This window comes from Acinonyx jubatus, chromosome B2 (assembly GCF_027475565.1).
Source record: "Acinonyx jubatus isolate Ajub_Pintada_27869175 chromosome B2, VMU_Ajub_asm_v1.0, whole genome shotgun sequence".
Taxonomy (NCBI): Eukaryota; Metazoa; Chordata; class Mammalia; order Carnivora; family Felidae; genus Acinonyx; species Acinonyx jubatus.
In genome coordinates, this window is record NC_069385.1 from 70,534,726 (window position 1) to 70,550,133 (window position 15,408).

Sequence of the window (15,408 nt, forward strand, 5' to 3'; positions counted from 1 at the left end):
GTGAGAATTGTTGCAACCATTTTGGAAAACTGTTTAACATTATTTACCACAGCTTGTGTTTAAAATAACCAGCCTTGGGGCACCTGGGTGGCTCAGTCGGTTGAGCGTTTGACTTCAGCTCAGGTCATGATCTTGCGGTTTGTGAGTTTGAGCCCTGCATCAGGCCCACTGCTGTCAGCAGATCCCACTTTGGGTCCTCTGTACCCCCTCTCTCTACCCCTCCCCTGATCACTCGAGTGCTCTCTCTCTCTCTCTCTCTCTCTCTCTCTCTCTCTCAGAAATGAATAAACATTATGGGGCACCTGGGTGGCTCAGTTGGTTGAGCCTCTGACTTCAGCTCATGTCATGATCTTATGGTTCATGGGTTTGAGCCCTGTGTCGGGCTCTGTGCTGAAATCTCAGAGCCTGGAGCCTGCTTCAGATTCTGTCTCTCTCTCTCTCTCTCTCTCTCTCTCTACCCCTCCCCAGCTTGCTCTCTCTCTCTCTCTCTCTCTCAAAAATAAACATTTTTTAAAAATTTAGAAATGAATAAACATTAACATTTAAGTCAGTCAAAGACAAATACCATATGATTTCACTCATATGTGGAATTTAAGATACAAACAGATTAACATAGGCAAGGGAAGCAAAAATTGAGAGGAAGACAAACCATAAGAGACTCTTAAATACAGAGAACAAACTGAGAGTTTCTGGTGAGGCATTGGGTGGAGGATGGGTTAAATGGGTGATGGGCATTAAGGAGGACACTTGTTGAAATGAGCACTGGGTGTTAACATATAAGTGATGAATCACTAAATTTTATTCCTGAAATCATTATTACACTATATGCTAACTAACTTGGATTTAAATTTTTAAAATTAATTAATTAATTAAAAAAAAAACTCAGTCTGGAAAAAAAAAAAAAACCAGCTTACGACCCCACAATCCCATTCTTGATTATATACCCAAGAGCTATGTGTGTTTTGTACATCAAGAAGCATATATCATGATATTTATAAAGGCTTCATTCATATTCATAACAGCTGTGACTGGGAACAACCTAAATGTTCATCAATACGAGAAAGAAAAGGGGTGCCTGGGTGGCTCAGTTGGTTAAGCATCTGACTTTGGCTCAGGTCATGATCTCACAGTTCATGAGTTCAAGGCTTAGGTCATGATCTCTCACGGCTCATGAGTTCGAGCCCCAAGTCTGCTATCAGCACAGAGGTTTCTTTCGGATCCTCTGTCCCTCTCTCTCTGCCACTCCCCTGCTCTCTACCCACCCCCAAAATAATTAAACATTTAGGGGTGCCTGGGTGCCTCACTCAGTTATGCATCTGACTTGGGTTCAGGTCACAATCTCATAGTTCATGAATTCGAGCCTCTCATGGGGTTCTGTGCTGACAGCTCAGGGGCTGGAGGCTGCTTAGGATTCTATGTCTCCCTCACTCTCTGCCCCACCCCCACTCATACCCTGTGCCTCTGTCTCAAAAACAAACATTAAAATTGTTTTTAATTCACAAAAATTAAAAATACACATTTTTAAAAGAAAAAGTATATTTATTTTAAAAAATTTTGATATTTATTTATTTATTTATTATAAAAAATGTTTATTTATTTTTGAGAGAGACAGAGAGAGAGAGACACATTGCAAGTGGGGAAGAGGGAGAGAGAGAGGTAGACACAGAATCTGAAGCAGGCTCCAAGCTCTGAGCTGTCAGCACAGAACCTAATGCGGGGCTTGAATTCACAAACCACAAGATCATGATCTGCGCCAGAGTTCGATCCTTAACCAACTAAGCCACCTAAGCAACTCAAAAAGAAAAAGCACATTTAAAAAAAATAAGAGAAAGAAAAAAATAAATTGTGTTATAACAGACACAGATAATGCATACTGTGTGATTTCATTTATAGGAAGTTCAAGACCAGGCAAAACTAATCAATGGTCATATTGATAATGTTAACAGATAAACTGAGATATATTAACATTTTTAAGGGTTTATTTAAGCAAAAATCTGAGTCAGGCAGCATCCAATCTAGAAAATGAAAAAGAACTCCGAGGAGCTATATAAAATTAAGAACTTTCATAGGCAAAAGAGAGTAGAAACAAGCAAGTTGTACTGGTAAAAAAATCAAATGGGTATTGCAGTTACTTTCCTCAGGGATTGGCAAGAGACTTTCAGGCAGATTACCTACTAGTGCTAATCAGGCAGATTACCTACTAGTGCTAATCCTGACTGAATGGTTTAAAACTCCATTTCTGGGCATGCTGAACTGTAATTAAGTCTTGGTTTAGTGAAGTAGAGCTTTGCATAAGCACCTCCATTTTGGGATCTGTTGTGTTGGTTTTTTAAATTTTTTTTTAATTTAAAATATTTTTAAGTTTTTATTTATTTATTTTGAGAGAGAGACAGAGCGAGCAGGGGAGGGGCAGAGAGAGAAGGAGAGAATCCCAAGCAGACTGCACTGTCAGCACAAAGCCCCATGTGGTGCTCCAACTCACAAACCATGAGATCATGACCTGAGCTGAAACCAAGAGTCGGTCTGTTGTCTTGTTTTTAACAATAGTAAATGTGGGGGTAATTGGTTAAAGAATTTGGACTGTGAGAGGGGTGCCTGGGTGGCTCAGTCGGTTAAGGATCCAATTTTGGCTCAGGTCATGATCTCATGGCTCGGCTCATGGGTTCAGGACCCATGTCAGGCTCTGTGCTGACAGCTCAGAGCCTGGAACCTGCTTTGGATTCTGTGCTTCCTTTTCACCCTGCCTCTCCCCTGCTCATGCTCTCTCTCTCTCTCTCAAAATGAAATAAACATTAAAAAGAAAAAAAAAATGGGGCGCCTGGGTGGTGCAGTCGGTTAAGCGTCCGACTTCAGCCAGGTCAGATCTCGCAGTCCGTGAGTTTGAGCCCCGTGTCGGGCTCCGGGCTGATGGCTCAGAGCCTGGAGCCTGTTTCCGATTCTGTGTCTCCCTCTCTCTCTGCCCCTCGCCCGTTCATGCTCTGTCTCTCTCTGTCCCAAAAATAAATAAACGTTGAAAAAAAATTAAAAAAAAAAAAAAGAAAAAAAAAAGAATTCAGGCTGTGAGAAATGCATGGCTATTAATATGCTTTGGAAATTCTCCCAGATATTTTGGAAACATAACATATCATAGGTGAGGCTCTGTGGAAAAAGAATGGACTTTTCCCAGAAGAGACAGAGATTCACTTGATGGAGGAGCCTTTCTCAGAGCAGTGCAGAGAAAAGAGTGATTGAGACATAAAGGAATAGGGCTAGCAACAAGGGTCTCCATGAAAAGCTTACTAGAGAAATAGCATCTAATGTGTAATTTCTTTGACTTTTCTCTAAATCTGTGATAAAACCTATTATATTACTTTCGACCCTGAGCTCATATCCCACTTTCTCCAGAAGTGTTTGCTGTTTTCCAGGTTGACTTGGCAGATACCCTATTTGTATTCTCATAGCACCTTCTCCCTAAATCTCTATGGGAACCCTTTGTGATACTATCCCTTAGGTGTCTGCCTTCACCATAAGACTGAGAATCCTTTAAGGTCTGGGCCCCTGTCTGTCATCTTTACATTGAGTATGAGAATTAGGAACAGTTGAAACCAGAAAATATTGAGAGAGAAAGAGATTTTTTTTTTTTTGCCTCTTATGGACATTTACTATTAAATATGAATAAAGAAAGGTCTATAGTAGGTATTGAATAAGCTAACTGGGTAGTCAATGTTTATGGAAGGAACTGATAATTTAGTAAGGAATTCATTATTGAAAATAATGATGAGAGGGACTTGGTTTCTTCTAATTCTCAATGTGACCGCTTGTTTTATGTATGAAATCACGGGATGCCTTGGGGGCTCAGTCAGTTGAGTGTCGTCTGCCTTCGGCTCAGATTATGATCTCCAGGTTTGTGGGGCTGGGCTTGCACTGAGGGCTCAGAGCCTACTTTGAATTCTCTGTCTCTCTCTCTCTCTGCCCCTCCCTTGTTCGTGCTGGTGCTCTCTCTCTCTCTCTCCCCCTCAACAATAAACATTAAACTTTTTTAATATATGAAATCACAGCTGTTGGGGAAAACAATTAAAAACAAAATCTCTTCCAAACCCAGAAAATTTCTCCATGAAGGCAGAGAAAGGTAACAATTTTATTACTGAATTAGCATAAAACCAGAATGTGATGCACATCACAGACAATCCCCTAAAGAGGTTGCAAAGACAGAAATTTCACCCTTTTATATAGTGTTAAAAGATACACCAAGGCTTAATAAAAATTTTAAGAGTGGGGGAAGGGGTGCCTGGGTGGCTCAGTGGGTTAAGTGTCTGACTTAGGCTCAGGTCATGATCTTACTGTTAGTGAGTTGAGCTATCAGCACAGAACCTGCGTTGGATCCTCTGTCCCTCCCTCTCTCTGACCCTCCCCTGCTGCTCGTTCTCTCTTTCTCTCTCTCTCCCTCAAAATAAATAAAATAAACATAAAAAATTTTATTAAAAAAAAAAGAGTTGGGTTGCCTGAGTGGCTCAGTTGGTTAAACATCCAACTCTTTTTTTGTCCTTAAGTTTATTCATTTTTGAGAGAGAGAGAGAGAGAGCACAAGCAGGGGAGGGGCAGAGAGAGAGAGAGAAATGCAGAATCCAAGGCAGGTTACAGGCTCTGAGCTGTCATCACAGAGCCTGATGCAGGGCTTGAACTCAAGAGCTGTGAGATCATGACCTGAGCCGAAGTCGGTCACTTAACCAACAGAGCCACCCTGGCACTCCAAGCATCCAATTCTTGATCTCAGCTCAGGTCTTGATCAAAGAGTCATGAGTTCAAGTCCTGTATTGAGCCCCACAAACAGTGCAGAGCCTACTTAAAAATTAGAAAAAATAAAATAAAAATTTAAGGGTTTATTTGAGCAAAAATCAATCCAAATTGGGCAGTGTTAAACCAGAAGTAGTACTCTGTGACAGAAGCCGAGAGAAAAATTTATACAGAAAGTATAGATGCAAAGAAAGGAATTGGATTTGCTATAGCTCAAAGCTGGGTTGGCTGTTTGTGATTGTCTTTAGTGTTTGATTTCCTAACCTTCAGGCATTCACCAGACTTAGATTTTGATTTGCTTAGGAAGGCTACCAAGGCATTAAAGCCACCTCAGTCTCATGGCCTGTTTGCTTAATTAACTTAACAATAGCCAAGTGGCTATAATCCATTATATTAGGTAGGTTTTGCAATTCAGAGTCAGGTGACAAGTTAGGTCCATCTCCCCAGAAATTGGGCGACTGAGCATTATCTTCCTTGGCGATGATTTTGTTACAAAGAGATGGCTCCCAGGTCCTTAAAGAAAAATTCCTGAGTTGTAAAACTGGCAAGAGGCTTATTTTTAAAAAATATACATGTATTTGAAAAGAGCTGGAAAGAAGAGAAAGAAATTCTGAAAGAAAAGAATGAAGTGAAGTAGAGAGAGGAGGAGTTTCCTCCCTTGTTTTCAAGGAAAATTAAGCCTCTTAATTTGTATATGCTCTTACACAGTTTATAAGTAGATAGAGAAATCAGTGCAACAGTTTCCCCCCTGCCTTTTTTAAAGATTTCATTTTTACATAATTTCTACCCCCAATGTGGGGCTCAAACTCACAACCTTGAGATTAAGAGTCACACACGCTACCAACTGAGCCAGCCAGGTGCCCCTGGTACAACAGTTTCTAAACGTGTTATTTTTTATAATTTGCACAAGTGATTTAATTAAATTGCTCCTGGTTTTCTCAGTCATCCTGGAAAGGTTGAACATTTATTAAATGCATATTGTGTATGAGAAAAGTATGTCAGCACTGTGTGATATGGCACTTCCTGTGTTCCTGGAGTATTTATTGACTCTGAGAGACAGACACAGAATCAGAACTTCTAGAGAAAAACTGAGGCTTTGGAAGGTTAAGTCACTTAACCTAGGTCACACAGCTAGTTAATGGAAAAGTACAACTAATGGCTGAGGTCCTTAGATACTGTTTCAGGGCTCTCTCAACTTCAAAGAACACTTCTGATATCCTAATGAGACACAAATAATTTTTTTTTAATATTTTACTTTTAAGTAGTCTCTATACCCAATATTTTATTTTTAAGTAATCTTACAATCCCAATATCAAGAATTGCATGCTCCAGGGGCGCCTGGGTGGCTTAGTCGGTTAAGCGTCCGACTTTGGCTCAGGTCATGATCCCGCGGTTTGTGGGTTCGAGTCCTGCATCGGGCTCTTTCCCGACAGCTCCGAGCCTGGAGCCTACTTCGGATTCTGTGTCTCCCTCTCTCTCTGCCCCTTCCCTATTCATGCTCTGTCTCTGTCTCTCAAAAATAAATAAACATTGAAAAAAAAAAAAAAAAGAATTGCATGCTCCAGCAACTGAGCCAGCCAGGTGCTCCTGGAGCACAAATAATTTTTTGACAGCAATAATTTGAAGTTAAAGAAGAGTGCCTGGGTGGCTCAGTCGGTGTAGCATCCGATTTTGTTTTAGCTCAGGTCTTGATCTCAAGGTTTGTGGGTTCAAGACCCTTGTGGGGCTCCACACTGTGCAGAACCTGCCTGGGACTCTCTCTCTCTCTCCCCCCACCTCTCCCACTCATTCTCTCTCTCTCTTCCTCTCTCAAAATAGATAAATAAACTTAAAAAAAGAAAAAGAGCACCTGGGAGAAATGAGAACTCTTACCCCTGATGTGTCCTGAGTTCTGAATCCCACAATTTTTTAGTTTTTATTTACATTTTCTGTATTCATTAGAAAAACTTATATTATAGAACAATAAAAACATCTATTAATGAAATATTATTAGGTAAATATCATTGTAACTGCCACACAGGTCATGAAATCAAACTTACAAGCTTTTCTATACGCCCTACCCCAAACACAGCCCCTCTCCTCCAAACAAAAACTACTACCCTGACTGTCAGGGTAAAAACTCCCTTGCATTTTGTTATGGTTTGATTAACCAAGTGTGCATTTCTAGGCACTACAATTTAGTTTTGCCTGTGTTATAAAAATTTGCTAAGTGTCATAAGTCTCAGTCTTAGTTCAGGCTGCTAGAACAAAATATCACAGACTGGTGGCTTAAACAACAAACATTTATTTTTCACAGCTCTGGAGGCTGAGAGGTCTAAGGTTAAGGTGCCGGCAAATTCCATGCCTGGTGAGAGCTCTCTTCCTGGTTTGTAGGTAGCTGCCTTCTTACTGAATGCTCACATGGCAGAAAGAGAGGTTAGGCTCTGGTTTCTTCTTGCAAGGGCACTAATCCCTTTATTGGTGCTCCACCCTCATGACTTTACCTAAAGCTAATTACTTCCCAAAGGCCTTGCCTCCAAATACCAAATACCTTGCCTCCAAATACCATTAATTTTGGAGGACACAAACATTCAGTCTGTAGCAGTCTCATAATTCAGTTTCCCCTCCCATACCTTTCTTTTCCTATTTATTTTTTTGTTCTTGTTTTTTAATATTTTATTTTTAAGTAATTTCTACATCCAACATGGAGCTTGAACTCAGAACCCTGAGGTCAAGGATTGTGTGTTCTACCAAATGAGCCAGCCAGGTTCCCCAGCCTTTCTTTCTTTCTTTTTTTTAACATTTATTCATTTTTGAGAGACAGAGCATGAGTGGGGGAGGGGCAGAGAGAGAGACACAGAATCCTAAGTAAGCTCTAGCCTCTGAGCTGTCAGCAGAGCCTGATGTGGGGCTTGAACTCACAAACCGCAAGATCATGACGAGCCAGTCAGATACTCAACTGACTGAGCCACCCAGGTGTCCCCCCTTACTTTTTCTTTCTTTAAATTCATCTCTTTAGGGGCACGTGGCTGGCTCAGTCGGTTAAGTGTCTGACTCTTGATTTTGGCTCCAGTCATGATCTTGAGGTTTGTGAGTTTGAGCCCTGAGTCAGGCTCAGCAGTGACAGTACAGAGCCTGCTTGGGATTCTCTTTCCTCTCTCTCTTCCCCTCTCTCCTGTGGGCACCTGTGTGTGCACACATGCACTGTCTCTTTCTCTCAAAATAAATAAATTAATTGAAAAAAATAAGTTCATCTCTTGAAAAATTGTGTTTTTGACTTGTAGACTCTCCCAACAGTCTGGATTTTGCTGATTATATATTCATGGTGCAGTTTAACATATTTCTCTGTTCTCTTTATTTTCTGCATATTGGCAGCTAGATCTCGAGATTTGATACTTTTGAGAAGACTATTGGTGGTATTATGTTCTTTTTATTTTTAATTTTTTTTAAGTTTATTTATTTTTGAGGGGGTTGCAGAGGGTCAGAGACAGAGAGGGAGGGAGAATCCCAAGCAGCTCTGCACTCAGTGCGGACCAAAGGTGGGGCTTGATTTCACAACTGTGAGATCATCACCTGAGTCGAAATCAAAAGTTGGACACTTAAGCCATGCACTGAGCCATGCAGGTGCCCCCAAAGGTAACCAGTTTTTTAAAAATATTATTATGTAGTCATGGATTTAAACATATATAACATGTCAATTCATTGCAATTGTTATCTTCATTGAAGCTCAAATTGTACCATCCTTGGTCAGTGGAGATCTCTTTAAGTTGGTACTGTAAAGGAGGAAAAGAAATAACTTTCCTTACCCATTTTGGGTTCTCTGGCTTGAGCCTGATAAAATACATTAAAAAGAGACAGATTAACAAGAGAAAAACATAAATTTATTAACATGTGCATCATGCATACACATAGGAGGACTCAGATCAGTAACTCAAATAGTTAAAACTTGGGCTTATGTAGGATCTTAAAAAAAGAACAATAAATTTTTAGAGAAGTGACAAAACAAAGGAAAAGAACTTTGAGTTTCTGGAGGTGGCAAATTGTGAGAAGGCAAATATATGGGGAAACTAATGGTAGATAAAAGACAGTTTTAGCAAAGTTTGTTATATAGTTTCTTCTGCTGCTCTCTCTGTGCTAATAAAGGTCTACAGTTGTAGAGAAGGGAAGGGGTGACACTCTTAAAAACTTATATCCTGCTTACAAGCAAATAGGAGGGCAGAGAGCTTCTGGATCTGCTTTTCCTCAACTGTGTTCAGTTCAAGAAAGCTTATAGATCTTCTAGAAAAAGCAGCAATAGATTTGTAAAGAAATGACAAGGCAAAAGAGGTTTGGGCTAGAGGCAGTAAATTGTAGGCAAGCAACTAGGAGACTTAGGGAGGGAAAATTAGTGGAAGATAAGGATTATTTTAGTAAGTTTGTTTGTACAGACCCATTTGGTGTCAATTACCAGTCTCAGGTGATAAGTACCTTCTTTTATTCCTTGTAAAGTCGGGGGGGGGGGCACTTTTCTCATGGGAAATTTTATGCCTTGCTATATGTAGAAAAGGGAGGCATGGTCAGAGAGCCCTTCCTGCATCTTCTGTTTCAAAGGGTCTTTACCTCAAAATAATCAATATACCAACGTGGCATAGTTTAGGGTGGCATGTTCCAAATTCCTTCATGCCTAAGTGGTATATTCTGCTACTGTTTAGTACCTGAGTCCTTTTGACATAACCCTAGTAGTCTTTTTGAAAATAGATATTATTTTACCTTTTATTATTGAAACTTTTCTACTCAAAAGTAGAAAGAGTATAATGAACTCCCTTCACTCAACATCTAGTTTCATTAATTATCAATATATTGCCAATCTTGTTTCATCTGTACCTACACATATCCTATTCCTTGCTGATTAGTATAACTTTATTTTTAGAGCTTTTCCTTTTTTTTTTTTTTTAAGTAGGCTCCACACTCACTGCAGACCCCAGTGTGGGGTTTGAACTTAACGACCCTGAGATCAAGACCCTGATGCTCAACTGACTGAGCCACCCAGGCACCGCTAAAGGTTTTCTGAGGTTTAACTTATATACCATAAAGTTCCTTCATTGTTAAGTGAGCAATTCAATGACTTTATTCCATTTATAGAGTTATGCCACCATCACCACAATACAGTCTTGGAACATTTCTATCACCCAAAAATGTTGCCTTATGGTTGCTTGAGAAAGGTCATAAGAAAGGGTGTGTAGAGGAGGAAAAATACTTTTTCCTTTACTCTTCTAAGTTCTTGGGTAAGACCACTGTCATATAAGACTGATTAACAAGAAAACAACACATAATTTTATTAACAAGTGCACTTCACATATATATGGGATATACCCAGGGGTAAAAATGAGTAATTCCTCAAATGTGGGTAATTTTTCATCCATTGTGCTATGTCCTCAAAGAACCCTCTTGATCTTCTTGGGAATTTTAGAAACATTATTTATGTGGAAACGTTTTTTGCCCACATCCACAGTTCCCTAGTTCTGGAAGTCCTGTGCTTGAGTTTGAGTTCCCCCAGAAGCTAACGTTCAAACCCTAGGGGAAAAAAATTCAAATTCAAATACATTTTTTAAAAATTTTATTTTTATGTAATCTCTTCACCCAACATGGGGCTTGAACTCACAACCCCGAGATCAAGAGTCACAGGCTCCACCAACTGAGCCAGTCAGGGATCCCTCAAATACCTTCTTAAAATATTGACTCATGGTATACACTTGCTATTAGAGATCTACCCCCCTTTAAAAACACTTTTTAGGAATATAATTTACACAAGGTGCACACATCTTGTGTACAATTTTTTGTTCTTTAAAATTTATCTACCAGAGTAACACCACCAAGAGGAAGATAAGGAAACATTTCCATTACCATAGCATGTTCCCTCAGGTTCCTTGGTTGGCAACACTTCTCATAGCAACCGGTAGCTTGACTTTGTCATTATTTTGGCTTGTTCTTGAACATCACAAAAATGAACTTTCAGGTTCTCTTCTACTCCACCCTTTTAAATGACGTCGTAATATAATATATATGACCTACTTTACTTAAATATTCCCTAACTGAACACTTATTTCCAATATTTATATTAAGGATGCTGCAAGGTGGGGCGCTTGGGGAGCTCAGTCCTAAGCCTCCGACTTCCTGAATTCCACCCCTGCATCAGGCTCTGTGGTGACAGCTCAGAGCCTCCAGCCTGTTTCCCTGCTTGGGATTCTGTATCTCTCTCTGTCTCTCAAAAATAAATAAACATTAAAATAATTAAAAAAAAAAAAGAATGCTGCAAGGGGGGGTGCTGGTCATACTTGTGAATTTCAATAGGAGGGAGGCACGGTGGGCTGAGGATCACATGCCGCTACGGGCTCCCTCAGTTCCGGGCCTAGTAGAATCTCCTGTCTCGCTGTCCCGCCACACCTTGTCTCCGGGACCTACCATCACTGCAATGGTCGGACCCGAATCACGATATCGATGCCCGCTTCAAACGTCCTCCCGGAACTGGGGCGGTAGTGACTCCCGCTGTTTCCGCTGCTGAGGGGGCGGGGCTGGGGCCGCACTGCCGTGGCGGTCGTGGTCGAGGGCTGATGACGTAGGGCGCCGCGTGCTCCCCCACGTGTGCTGCAGTTTTCCCGGTGTCTGCGGGGCAGCCGTGGCTGGTTTCCCCGGGGGCGTAGTTGCTGGCACCTCCAGCGCGGGACCTCGGTGGCTCGGGGGCTCCGAGCGCTAAGTAGGGAGCGCTGATGACCGCCGGGGGCGGAGGGTCTGCGGTCATGGAGCACCTTTTCCTAGAGGTGGCGGCCGCGCCGCTGCGCTTACTCGCTGCCAAGAACGAGAAGAGCCGCAGCGAACTGGGCAGGTTCTTGGCCAAGCAGGTAAAAGAAGGAGGGAGAGGGAAAACGCCGGGCCGCCCCCGGCCGCCCCCCTCGCGCGTGCCCTGCGACCCTGAGTGAGACGCGCAACTTTAAGGGAGGGGAGAAGCGGCGTTCTGTCACCCTGGCCCCCTCCGCAGGGCTGGTCCGGGGCGGAGACGTCCGCGCGTGTTTGAGGAAATTGGAAGAAGCCTTTTGTGTGTATCTGAGAGACCCTTCCATTCTCCTCCAACCTACCTCTGTCTCCTCTCTGTAGCAGACGTGGCCTTCCGAAAGAAATGTGGTTTGTTTTTCTGTAATTGAAGTTGTATCTCTGCCCGCTTGACGTGTATTAACTTAAGTGTGCCAAGTCTAGCCACCCCTGTTAGTCTGGGTGACTGTTTTTCTTTTCTGCTCCATCCTTTAGTTGTGGCCGGCTGACACGTATTGATTGCGTTCCTGCTTTGCGTGAGGCACAGTATGGTTCTGTGAGGAGACAGAGAAATTCGTTACGGTCTCTGCCCCCAGGGAACTTAGCGTCTATTTTTGGAGACCGTTCATAAACACAGAAAACAACTGAAGGACAAAGCAAGACAGCTAATGCTGTGTGACATTAACCGTAGAGACTATGATGTGGATTAGAATTTTCTAAGAAATGGGGTTTTGGCCTTTTAAGAGCCTTCTCTCAACTCCCTGCTAAGTTGAGAACCTTTATCATGCATTTTCTTTTCACGTTGCATTTTAATTTCCCATTTTATGCTTTCCCACTCCCAATATCTCTGAACTTCTAGAGAGTAGAAAATATGTTTAGTTTATTTTTTTCCTTCTAACTCCCGTATCTAGAACTTATTTATTCAGTCACGAATGCATTGTGTACACATACATCCTTTTGCCCAGGAAGCGACGGGAGTATTTTGGGTCTGGAGCTGCAGAGAACTAACATGAGAAGCATTTCTGTTTGGTGAAAATAAATTGAGCATGTAAAGGGCAGGGGGAGGGGGAGAAGAGGGGTGGGAGAGAAGGTCAGAGATACCCTGGGGCCTCTGAGCCCCAGTGAAGGGAATCACTAAACATGGTGAGCTGGTGAAAGAGAAGTGAGTTTTGGTGGGCTGGACTAAGTAAGGAAAGAGATCATCACTTTGTATGAGCTGAGCTTTTGGTGACAGTCCTGAGTTATGGATTGTTGATAGATGTATTTTTCTGTAAGTGGGTGTTAGAATTTAGAGCAGAGGTTCTGAAACTAGGGATCATAGACCAGCAACAGGGGTTTTGTGTTTCCCTACCACTGTAATTGGGTGTAACATAGATGTTTATGTACTGGGGGTAAGGAGGGGAAATGGTTTATAGCCTTTATTAGATACAGTTTTAGAGAATCTGACAGGTGTGAGAATCACTCATGTGAATTCTGAGATTGTGTAGAAGTAGTATTAGACTTGAAAGCTACTAGAAAGTTCATTTGAATTAAGGAGTTGGGACACCTTTGCTTCTCCCTTTTTTGTGTGTCACATTGTCAGATTCTCTCCTGAGATGTCTTTCGGTTTGTTCCTTACCATTTTCATGATTAATTTCAAACCTTTCACTCAGAAGACTTGATTGTGTTGCCATTCTGTATTTATCCTATTTTTTGGAAACAAAGCAATTTTTATGGGAAAGCAAAGCCTTTTGAAACATGATTCTCATTGCAGTTGGGATCTGAAGTAAGAATTCTTTAGGATTGTGGGTTTTTTGTTTTGTTTTGTTCTTTATCTCAGCTGGTGACAGCAACTTCTGCCTATCCACTTTAGAGAACTGAGTGTCCTCACTCTTCTCACTTCTTTTCCTTCACATATGGCCAAGTCTTCCGTGTTTTATTTAGTCAGTATTGAATCTATTACTTCCTTTTCATCCCTATTGTCACCACCATCCTACAGTTCTGACTCCATTCCAGTGTGGGTTTTCCAACACCTCCAAGCAATTCTCAGACACAAACTGGGTGTCTTATAATTTAACTCAATTCTGACACTGTCTACTTGGAGATAACATGAGATCCCACGTGTTAAGGGCTGAGTCTTTCAAAACTGCCCTCCCCACCTCTGAATGCCATTTGAAAGTCCAGGTTGTCACCTGTACTTCTGACCAACTGGCTGTGGATTGGAGGTTCTCTACAACCCCCTCCTTGGGTTTGATTAATTTGCTAGAGTGGCTCACAGAACTCAAACATTTTACTTACTAAATTACTGGTTTGTTATGAAAGGATAGAATTCTGGAACTGCCAGATGGAAGAGATGCATAGGGACAAGGTATGTGAGGAGTGCAGAGCTTCCATGCCCTCTCCAGAGGTGACACTTTCTCCACATATCCATATTTTTACCAACCTGGAAGCTCTCCTGACCAAGTCCCTTTGGGTTTTTATGGAGGCTTCATTACATAGGGTATAATTGATGAAAACTTTAGCCATTGGTGTTGGAATTCATTGACCAACCCTTGGCCCTTGAGGTGGAGGTGGGGGTGGGACTGAAAGTTCCAACACTCATCACTTGGTTGGTTCTCTTGGCAGCCAGTTCCATCCTTGGGTGCTTTGCAAAATTCACCTCCTTGGGGCGCCTGGCTGGCTCAGTAGGTAGAGCATGCAACTGTTGATCTCAATCTAGTGAATTCAAGCACCATGTTGGGCCTAGAGCTTACTTAAAACAGCAACAACAACAACCCCCCCCACCCCCCCTCACAAAATTCATCTCCTTAACATAACAAAAGACACCTTTATCACTCTGCTCACAGGAAATTGCAAAGATTTTAGGAGCTCTGTGCCTGGAATGGGGTTGAGGACCAAACAAAAATGTGTTGTTACAAATCATATCACATATCCTTACCTCCTTGATTACTGTCTGTGTTCAAGAAAAGCGGAATGCTTAAGAGCATGCATGGATATTGGAATGAAGTATGGCTAAAGATCAAATTCTCTTTTACATAATTGCTTTTGGGGTTTGAACAAGTTACCTAACTCTTCTGAGTCACAATTTCTTGCTATATTACATATGGTAGCTACTACATAGTTGGAGGGGCTCTGGAACCAGACTGTGACGTGGATTCTTGGTTCTCCTAGCTTTGTGACCTTGACCCCTTTTTAATTTTTCAGTTTCCTTATCTGTAAAATAGGGATATATTGCCTGCTTTATGGGTTGCTGTGAGGACTAGATGCCTACACTATAGTAAGCACTCTTTGTAGAAGTGGTTCTTAATTATTATTGCTATTAATAAGGTTGTTGTAAGATCCAGATAATGCATGTGAGGAGCTTACCAAAATGCCTAGCACAGAGCAGGTAATCAGGGGCATCTGACTTCAGCTCAGGTCGTGATCTCGCGGTTCATGGGTTTGAACCCTGTGTCTGGCTCTGTGCTGACAGCTGGGAGCCTGGAGCCTGCTTCAGATTCTGTGTCTCCCTCTCTCTCTGCCTCTCCTCCATGCACGGTATTTCTGTGTGTCTGTCTCAATAAATAAACATTTAAAAAAATTAAAGAAAAACAGTAATCAGTACATATGAGCTATAATAATACTTTTTATGTTTATTTTTGAGAGAGCGAGTATGTGCGCTCGCAAGTGGGGGAAGGGCAGAGAGGGGGGAGAGAGGATCTAAAGTGGGCTCCATGCTGACAGCAGAGAACCTGATATGGGGCTCAAACTCACAAACCTTGAGATCATGACCTGAGTTGAAGTTGGACACTCAACTGACTGAGTCATCCATGCACCCCAATATAATAATTTTTAAAAACCGCTTTATTAAGATATAATTCAGGTACCATATACTTCTTCCATTTAAACTTA

The 15,408-nt window shown here is 41.7% G+C and overlaps 1 protein-coding gene across 1 annotated transcript in view; it reads left to right on the forward strand.

Annotated features, from left to right (window-relative positions):
- Positions 1 to 11,346: 11,346 nt before the first annotated feature.
- The window catches only part of MDN1 (midasin AAA ATPase 1), a 171,794-nt gene continuing 167,732 nt past the window's right edge, over positions 11,347 to 15,408 (forward strand). Inside the window, exon 1 of the mRNA XM_027057252.2 lies at positions 11,347 to 11,630. Coding sequence (XP_026913053.2) covers positions 11,499 to 11,630 — 132 coding nt within the window. The 5' untranslated portion in view covers positions 11,347 to 11,498. The remainder of the gene's footprint in view (positions 11,631 to 15,408) is intronic.